This window comes from Ursus americanus, chromosome 11 (genome assembly GCF_024610735.1).
Source record: "Ursus americanus isolate L20-20 chromosome 11, mUrsAme1.1.p, whole genome shotgun sequence".
Classification (NCBI taxonomy): domain Eukaryota; kingdom Metazoa; phylum Chordata; class Mammalia; order Carnivora; family Ursidae; genus Ursus; species Ursus americanus.
This window is the reverse complement of record NC_142137.1, coordinates 66,238,302-66,248,607: the sequence shown is the minus strand read 5'-3', so window position 1 is coordinate 66,248,607 and position 10,306 is coordinate 66,238,302. Positions and strand designations below refer to the sequence as shown.

The 10,306-nt window shown below is 45.2% G+C and overlaps 1 protein-coding gene across 12 annotated transcripts in view; it reads right to left on the bottom strand.

The window, feature by feature from the left end:
- Positions 1-2,069: 2,069 nt before the first annotated feature.
- The window catches only part of ARID1B (AT-rich interaction domain 1B), a 428,002-nt gene continuing 419,765 nt past the window's right edge, over positions 2,070-10,306 (bottom strand). For all 12 annotated transcript variants that reach the window (XM_087865606.1, XM_087865608.1, XM_087865604.1 and 9 more), the window contains 3 exons: positions 9,364-10,147; positions 7,345-7,475; positions 2,070-5,233 (listed from right to left, as the gene is read on the bottom strand). In XM_087865606.1, coding sequence (XP_087721732.1) covers positions 3,509-5,233; positions 7,345-7,475; positions 9,364-10,147 — 2,640 coding nt within the window. In that variant the 3' untranslated portion in view covers positions 2,070-3,508. The remainder of the gene's footprint in view (positions 5,234-7,344; positions 7,476-9,363; positions 10,148-10,306) is intronic.

Here is a 10,306-nt window from a genome sequence, read left to right as displayed (position 1 = left end):
CACCAAAAATATTTCTCGGCGTTTCTGAAAGCTCGCCTGGCTAGGGAGTTCTGCGCGGTGCTGGCAGGGGTGGAAGGTGGAGGGCGGGAGCCGGCAGGCGGCTGGGCTTCCAGCTCTCCGTTACGAAGTGAAACACGTCAGCAAGAAGAAAACGGGTTGTTTGCATTGTCATTTTTGGCTCATTTATAATACCTTCTCTGCTTCCTTGCAGGTGAACAGATAATGGGAATTGGTCCATGGGGTTTGACAGGAAATGAAAGATTTCCAACAGTTTTTAAATGGATGGATTTCAGGGCAAAGGCCATATTCTTTCCATAAGAGAGGTAGTTAATAGCTTACACTGTATCATCCAACTGCTCGTCCCCCCTTAAAAACCCTTCTCTATTATAACTTTCCAAAAACAGCGTCACTAGTTTCTGAATAGGCCACATTCGCCAATGAAAACAGATCCTCTCATTCTCAACCTCAAACAAAACATTTGAATAGTTATTTCGGAGAACATGCCACCCGGTATCTCTTATGTGACATTAAAAAAATGCACTCAAATACCAACAGATTCAACTTTACAGCACCATTCCAAAATACTAAACTTTCTTTGCACCTTTATTTTTATCTTTTTTTTTGTTTTGTTTTTTGTACACATTTAAAGTATGGGCATCCTGTAAATTTCTGAAAAGCCTCATAGGGGAAAAAAAAACAACTAATTTTTAGGACAAAGCAATAACTCAGTTTGTAGGCAGGATGATCTCAGGCAGGCTGTAAGTTCTTCGTGGGATTTCTGCAGTCTTGGTTCTGGGGTGACTGCAGAAAGGATGCTAAAGTCTTCCTGGATTATTCTAGAGGTTACGTTGCATATCAGCATGTAAAAACTTGCTGCTCAATGGTCAGACTCTAGGTATCGATTACAACTCAAACCATGAAAACAACAGTCTTTTGCAATGACTTTACTTTCTCGAATGACCAAAGAATCGGGGTGTTAGATGACATCAGAGTCTGTGCACACCTTTCATTCATGCTCTGTACGAGAGCAGTGAGACTCCTATCGAGTTCCCTTGTACAAATCTTCACATCTGAGGCTCGGAGGACTAAAATCTGATCTTAGCAAGCAGATGTATTTAAAGTAGACCTGTAAGTGGTTTTTAATTCAACATATATTTGGCTGCATTGTTAAGTACGAAGACTGTGTGACTAAGTAATGTGGGGGTTGACAGAGGAGGACACTGCTCGCAGAAAAATCTGTTTCTCATGACACCAGAGTCACGTTTCACACGCTGGTCGCAGCTGCGTGCTCTCGTCTAACTCTTCTGTGTGCGACCCCCGGGCCAACAGGTCTGGCGAGAGGACTTGGGGTGTCTGAGTGTGCTGGGACGGGTAGGGTGGTGGAGAGGTAGCGTCAGAAGGGAGTCCACTAACAGCTTAATTCTGCAGCAGTTTCAAAGAAATTGAGTGTTACACAATAACAGTCAAGGACCCAGGAAGAAAAAGTTCAAATCAGAAGTGATTAGTATTAAAAAGCTACTCTGCACCAGGTAGGAAGGAGTAGGAGAATATTAATAATATGCCCTGAAATAGAAATAATCACTTTGCACTATGTACACCACATACAATATAACATATTCTTTTTAACATTGCACAATATAAATATTATACACGGTGGAGTAAACTAAATGCAAAATACCTCTGAGGCACACAGAAGAGACACGGACTAGATTGAACTCTGATTCAAATCGAGATGGGGTTAGTAAAGGCAGAGTGTGACATCGTCAGGCCAGTGAGCTCCTGGGCTGGCAGCCACCTCCCATATACATTGAGAATTCTCATACCTCGGTGTCGTTAGAGTTGATTGCTTCAAACAAAGACTCATTAGTTAAATAATTTGCGAAAGTCAAACTGTTGCTCCCCACTCTAAAGGAGGTAATCCCTAAAGGTCCCTCCCGACCTCAGGGTTTCGGGATGAGGACTGTGTTAGTACATGGCTGGGTTTTCCCCTATTTCTTGTGAAGAACTTGGTTACTATGGAACCACTGTAAGGAAACTAGGACAGTATTCAAGAACACCCATCACAGTGCTTAACAAGATTTAATGTACATTTATTCTTAACATGTGGAACATATAAAGATTTTATACTGAATAAATGATATTCATTAAGCCAGAGGAAAAGGAGGAATTTACATCAAGTTTTTTTTTTTTTTTAAACTACATTATCTTGAAATACAAATGTGGATTCTTGTCACTGAAAAATCTTTGAAGTTGTGTTTCTTCCTTTTAGTTGTATTTTTTTCTTTTTTGTCTGTACCGGTAGCCATAGTCTAAGTCAATCCATATGCAACCATTTCCACACCTTGATTCATGAAGCAAATTGTGATCAGCTGCTCTCCCGAAATAGAGCATGACTTTATACATACAGAAACTTGTACATTACCCTCTTTTTTTTGTGTGTTTTTTTGTTTGTTTTTGTTTTTTGTATTTTTTGTATTTTTTTTTTTTTGGAGATATGGCCCTAATGAAAAAATATATAAAATAAAAATAAAAAATTATTTAAATCTACCATCACTTCGTAGTTACCACATCATGAAAAAGAAACTAAAAACTTTGTACTAAAAAAAAAAAAAGGAAAAGAAAAAGAAAAAATGAGGGTATGTTTCATGTACAACTTCTATATACATCACAGCCCATAGGCAGTAAAAAAAAATATTTAAAAAAATGATTAAAGGAATTGTGAAGAACTGTCATGTGGAAGGTCAGACGACAGACAGCAGACATGACGGTAGTGGTGAGGAAGCAGTTTCCACTGATCGTTGTCAGGTATGTATTTTCAATCTTAACTTAAAAAAAAAAACAACATTGTTTTTGCTCCTAACCTAATGTAACCATTTTCTTGTGAAGAAACCAGTATCATTTCATAGTTTGACTACTGACTGACACACCTCCTTGAGCCCCTATTCCTACATCTCTAGAAGTTTCTATTGCACAGCGCTTTGGGTGATGGGATACAGTTTTTTGTTTTTTTGTTTTTTTTCCCATTATCTGAAGAATAACATGCCTAGGAAGTTGGTAATTTTTCACCTTTTTGCCTCAGTGTGGTGAAATTTTCCCATCTTAGCATCTTTTGCCACAATTTTTTTCGTTAAAGTCAATTTGCTTCCCCCCCCCTCAAATGCAATACAACATGGAAAAGAACATTAAAAAGAAAATCTGTGAAAAACAAAAAGTGACCTTTGAATGCACTAGACAGCAACTTTGGTTAAAAACAAAAACAAAAACCAAAACAAAAACAAAAAAATAAAAAACCCCAAAAAGATGTACTTATACACACAGACAGCAGATATTAATTTCATAACTGTTCGAATTAATTATTTCTTTAATTCCCAATTGGTAAATAGTGAATGGGGCAGAGGAGCAGAGATTTTCTTTTCCTTCTTCCTACGCTGGATAAACAAGAACAGAAAACAGCCAGTTATACGGGAGCCTCTAGTCTTCACTCACACATGCTGCCTTCTCACGGATGTCATAACTGCCCGATCTGAAACAGTACATCACAGATGACAGACGCAACCAGAGAGTTCAGGACGGCTGATATCGAGATGTCCAGCAATCGGCCCTCGTGCAGGAGGAATTCCGAGCGGTTCTCGTCCACCCTGGCCATGGCCAGCAGAGCCTTGGCCGCCCTGCACATCATGTCCACACTCGGCGGCTCTAGAGGCGGGGGCTGCATGTGCAGGAGGTTATGCTGGCTCTGCTGATACTGGGCCATGGTGACCCCGTCCTCTAGGAAGCTTATCAAGTTTCCAATGCTCCCTTTCTGCACAGCTATTGCCCTTGCTGCCAGCGCGTCCCCTTGGGCAAGGTTCGATAAGAGCGCCATGGACATTTCTCGACAGACTGGGTTTTTGCGATCCCCAACGTACCTAACTAACGTAGCATAGAATTTCTCCTGACGACTAAATGGAGGCGTGGCCAAGATCAGGTCCACGTTGTTGTCCTGGATGCTGAGTTTACAGAGCGTCTCCAGCACGAGTCTCTGAGGCGACAGGACAGAGTTGGGTCCCACAGTGGGAAAGGGGTCTTGTGCCTCTGCAGACGGGCACACCATCCAGTGCAGCAAGCCATCCAAAATTGGCAAGCAGATGCTTTCTGTGTAAGCAGACAAGTCTAGCTGCCCGGAAATGTTAGCCAACGTGACCAACGTGTTATCCCTTAAGACCTCCAGGCAGTCCCACCACCACTCATCCTTGCTGCAGGCCACCCCTTTGTCCTCGTCTTCCTCTTTCTCGTAGGTCTGCGGCGCTCGTTTTCTCTCCGGATGCTCGTGGTGAAGGAGGATCAGCTTCCCCAGGATCAGCACCAGGCCTGGATGTTTGGACATTTCGGCGTCATTGCCAGGCACAAAAGACAAGCTACGGACAATATTTGACACACAGATACAGCGCTTGGCCAGAGAATCCTGCCAGTGCGCGATGGTGCAGAGAGGAGTCTCGTCCCGGCTCCTTGGCTCGTCCTCCAGCAGCTTGATGTTGCGGTGACTTTTGGCTTGATGGATCCCAAAGGGAAACTTACTGCTTTCGGTCTGGGCGCCAGGGTTCGCGTCTTCCGGCAGCGCCCCGGGCCGAGCAGACAGGACGTCATCAATGGTCGCGATGATGCTTTTCTCTTGCTGCTCGTCCGCCTCGCCTTTTCCTTCTTGCTCTTTCTTCCGACCTGTGGAGCTCACGGGCGGAGGCGGACGCCTCCGAGGCGGGATTTCCATCTTGCTCTCAAAGTGAGTCTGGATGTGCTCGGTGGTGTCCCCCCCACCGAGCTGCCAGTGCAGAAGTCCACTGCTGAACTCCTGAACGCGACCCAGCTTGTCAGACCGGTCGACCACGAACAACTTGTTCTTTTTGACTATCTTTATCGGCAGCTTGTCGAACTTACTCGCTTGCCTGGGCTTCTCCTTTGGATCCGCAGTGGCGTTGGGAGAGGCCAGAGCCCCGCTGCTCTTCTCCTCTGTCTCCGTCTTCCCACTGTCCTCCTCCTCCTCCTCGTCCTCCTCCTCTTCCTCATCGATACACTCGGCGTCTTCCTCCTCTTTCCCAGAATCGTCGGCCAACGCCTGGCTGTCATCTCTCTGCACCGCGTTGTGGTCAAGTGCTTTCTGGCTGGGGTCTCCCACCTCGTATTCCGTAAGAATTCCAAAAATGTCAATCAGGCATTTTCTAAAGTACTCTACTAAAAGTTCGAGAAATCCGGACAACTAGAGAGGAGGACAAGAACGAGAACGGGTACAACGTCATAACCTCAGATAGGGTGGAGAAGGGCAACAATCCTGATAGCTATCGATACAGTTTTAGGATGATTTTCGCAGGTTTTAATTCCTTTTTGGCTAGGCCCAGAGAGAGGAAGTACGTATCGGCTTGAACCGGCTTCCCGAACTTTACATTGTTATCTAAACCAGCGCGTACGATGTGTTTCGCTTGCTGCTGACCTTCCTACTCCATCAATATGAAAACTTCCCTGTTATTTGCTTATTTTTAATATTATCAAGTTCTTTGCCTTTTCTTCCGATTTCAGTACAATGCACTCCACATTAGAAGAGTGGGAACATGGATTTTACAGACTCATTCACCCAAAGTGAGTCTGTTCTCTTCTGCTATTTATCTGAGACTTGCTTGCCTGGATTTTTACGGTTATTATTCTTAGGATTTTATGGTTATTTTTGTCTCAGGTGCCATAGGTTACTCTAATTTACATTGCCCATTTATCTTTGGGAGAAGATCATTTCAGCAATGTACTAGCTCATAAACACAGAAAATTAAAAACAAATCAATTTAGTCCCTGACAAATGACTTAGAATGTCTCATAGAATGCACTTCTACATTTCAGCTATCACAACTCCGGCTGCAAGACAAAAGCAACTCTGAGAACCAGTGTCGTTTCCTTTCAGCAAACGTTTGCATCGAGAAAGCCAACATGCGCCACGATTATCAACAGCCCAGCGCCCCTCCCCCAGTGTCCAGGCCGCCACATGTAGGGATGATGAAGGGTAAGTAAGTACAGGAGGCTTCTTTAATGATAGGTGTTTTGGAAATCAATCGTACTCTCATATCCTGCCATCAGTTTCCTAAAAGTGGGTTTGTAGGATTATTAAGAAGTAAGGGGCCACTCAAGTACTGACCACAAAGGACTCGTTTTTAGGGGATAAAGACACGATTTTTCAAGTGAAGATTTGGGTGTTTGTCCCCCCACTTAAAGTTGACTTTCTACCCAGGGCAGGGGAAAGGGCACGTTACTAAGGCAATTCTGGTTACAAAAATGTGTGATCAACAGTCTTTCACTCTGCTCACATAAGGATGAAAGGTAATTATTCCAGCAAAGGCGGTACACATTTTCTAGTGTTTTCTGTTACAATGGGCTTCATGTGATGTTTATAACCTTATTAATACACTTCCTATCAAGTGAAAAATTGCCTTTCAGGGCTATAATGAGGACTTAAATGTGAGAAGAAAGACAAAGTGGAAGATTCTGGTCCGATTTCAACAGAAGCAAGGTAATTAGATATTTTGGCTTTTTTTCACCCAAAGCAGAGAATTGTTCATACACAGTAGGGAGAATTACCTCTCCTCATTTTTGTTTCTAACTATTTTTTAAAAGTTTGTAGCTCAGTTGACTCTTGGGCACTTTCCCTAACCCTCTGCCCCCCTTCTCTCCTCTAGCAATAACACTGGAAGCTACTTTAAGCCTACCGCCGAACAAAGGAGAGCTTTAAGCTTATTAAAAGTAGCAGGCTTTCAATGACTGCTTCAAAATAAGGTGGAGAGAGGCAGCAATGAAGGAAACAGACCAAGAAACAAGTCTGGCCAAGAGTTCACAACTATCTCAGCCGAATAATGGGGATAAGGGGCCTCTCTCTACCTCTCTCTCTATTGTACATTTTCTATAATATAACATTTCTTTCTTATTAAAAGAAAGAGGTTCGGTCTCCCTGGAGAGTAGGGTATGTCCCACCGCAAGCACACTGGCTACGGCCCCAGCTTCACCTTTACATTAGATTACCTCCTGCCCGCTGCTGACACACATTCTAAACAACAACGTACTTCTACTACTATTTATCCCAAACACACACACACACGTGCGCGACGGGGACTGTTCTCTAGTGAGAAACAGCAGAATGTGTGTATTCACACTAGAGCCGGAAAGGAGTTACTGTTCCCGACTAAACTCTCACACAGCTCTACGTCTGTAACAACTACAAGGGCAGCCACGTCCGATGGGCGTGCGGATCACCCCCGGCATTTGCTCACGCGATGCGACCTCCCGGACCTTCTTCTGCTGCCTGGGCCCTTGGCTGGACGGGTGCTGGCTTACCTGGGAGAGACTGAAGGTAGCGACAGTGCTGTCATCATACAGGAGAATGTTAATAGTGTCCAGAGCCCAAGTACTTTCAGCCAGAAGACCTGACTTAAGGGACATCATCACACGCCAGGCCTCAGGAGTAACTACACCCAGGGGAAAGAATAGGGTATAATTAATATTAACTCTGTGCATGAAAGGGTAGAAAATAACAAAAGAATAAGAAAAACGAAGTTATGTATTAATAACTGATTTCAAACAAACGTTCTGAGACATGGCTCAATGTGATCATTTCCAGATTTTAAATGGAGGGGGCAGTTTCCCAAGAAACTTCTGTTGTTTAAGATCCTTTGGCTTTGTCGGTTGCCGAAAGTGCTTCTCGGGGTGGCGGTGGCAGCTAAGCACAGGGCCCTTTCTCAGCTCGGACTGGTTTCCTTCAGCCCCTAACAGACTCTGTGATGATGTAGCAGAGGGTTAATGATTGAGGCGAACCAAAAAAAATGCTACTTGTCTTCTGCCCGCTCCATTCACACATGTCTCAGGGTGGCATCTTGGGAAGGCTCGCCAATACGCAGGATACAGGCCAAATTTAATTCGTAAACAGCGCATTCTGGGAGAGACAGTCTTGATATTCCCTTGCTGTCCTCTTCCACCTGCGCTCCGGGCCTCAGAACACGCTGTTGACAACGATTAGCACTTGGAAGGTTCGGAGTTTCAACAGCGTGGTCTGAGCCAGGGGGTGGGAAACAGAAGGGCTATACTTTTCTTTTCCCCTTTCCTGTTACCGAAGGAGACACAAGGATTAGATACAACATTTGCAAGATTTGCCATAAGATGGGGCTGCGAGGAGAGGCCCATCCCATGTCTGAGATTTCCGTCTCAGCAAACCAGCGGAAGCACTTGGCGTGAGTGGGCCCGCGGTCAGAACTCACCAGAGCTACAGCCCACACCAGACGCCAGCAGCGACTGCACGCGCTGGTCGGGGCCGTGGGTTTCCACCTCTACTGTAATTTCATCTACTTTCCATATTTTCTAAGAGGTATACAATACTTTTGTAACAGAAAAAGCATACTTTCTTTCTAAAATAAGGAACATAGATTTCCCCAGGTTGACAACAAACGCTGATCTAACATGCGCAAAGAAATTCTGCAAACATTGAAATACGTTTATTTATTCAAACATATGCACACATAAACACACAAATGCATGTGCATATTTTTACTGTATTTCCACATATAAACCAGTGCTCAGTGTCTATATCTCCTTGTCTCCAGCACCCCTCTCTGTAAGTCCTTACTTCTCTCCCTTTCTGCCTATGTCCTTAATTCCAATGGTTGAAAAAAATCTTTACTATCTTTGATTTTCTAATCACTATAGTAAATGATTTCAAGTCAAGTGATTTTGAGGTTTCTTGAAAAAACTGTTTCTTGTATAACCAAGGTCTATAATTTCCTTTGCTGTATTAAAAGTAATTCAAAAATAATGGAAAAAAAACTGTGTGTATTCCTAGATATTCCAGATCTGTGATTAGTATTCAAAACATATTTATCTACATATCATTTGCAGGCTTCTACTTTTTCCCAGGGAAGCTCACTGTCTGTCTGGGGTTCCCCAAATTACAGAGTGGCTCGCTGTCAAATTTTCTCAGGCCACCTTAGCATTTCATTAGCCTCCCAGCCATGAGGCTCATACCGCAGAGACTAAGTGCTTGGTGAGGGCCCGATCTCTCAGCTGGAAACGTAGTACAGAACATAGTCCCTGCGGATCCCCTGGTCTCTCACTTGGAGCTCTACTCTCACACAAATCACACGCACGTGTAAAAATACCGTTTTAATCACGCTCCTGCCTCTCTGGCATGTTTCTTAACTCAGATGAGCAGCTTCCAGCTCCTGCTCCCGTACAAAAATGTGTCGTGAGAGTTTGTCGTTCTAAGAATCTCATCCCTTGGAGATTAACACGAGCTGTATCTAAACTAAAATTAAAATTCGAGATCACAAGTGGGATTCATTTCAGGACAAAGCCCGGAATGCTTACCGATATCCTTTGAGGTAATCTTTCGCCTTTGTTTCAAGACGGGCTGTGATGCCTCGACGGAGCCAGGAGGAAAGGTGATCTCCCTCCTGATGGGGGGCGGCTGGGGGGGCGGCCCCGTGACCTGGGCCGTGGGGACGGTGGGCAGGACCTTCTGCATCTTCAGGGAGGGCAGAAAGGGAGACTTGCTTGGAGACATGCGGCTCTCCAGGGAGCGCTGGAAGGACGCGGGGCTGGGGGCTCTGGAGATGTGATTCGGCAGTGATGGCGGCGTCTGGTAGGATGACTGAGGCGGGCGCGTGATGGGCTGCATGGAGGCGGGAGAGGACATATAAGGCTGACGTTGGCTGACGTGAGAAGGCCACTGGCTCTCGTGATTGATCCTTTGATCAGGTACCATCATATCATCCGTGCGGTTCATGCCTGGATAAGGAGGTGCCTGGGCGGGGCCGCCGGGGCCTTGCCTGTTCTGGTAGGGGTAAGGCATATCGTTGCGCGTCGCCCACATGCTCTGCTGAGGCCCCTCGCTGGAGGACGACTGCATCGGGCCGCCCATCATCTGAGGCGGGATGCCATGCGGCTGGAGCTGCCCCGGGCCCTGCATCCGCTCTCTGTTGTAGGGGTAGGGGTACTGTCCCTGGAGGGGCCTCCTGTCCGGTCCGGAGTAAGAGCTCCCGTACTGGTTATACAGCTCCTGCTGCTGGTTGCCGTACTGCACGTTGTACATGTCTCCCTCGTGGCGTTTGGCCGGGGGCCCGTACATGCCGTCCATATGGCGTTTGTAATTCTGAAATTCACATCAAGACAAATCACGCTGATGTGCTTTTACAGGTGTCATCACACACTGATATTGTGCAAAACAGTTATCACCTGGTAGAACGTTCATTTCAAAATGAACATGGGAAGCTCCTACAACAACTAGGCCGGACAACTTATGCCTCTAGTT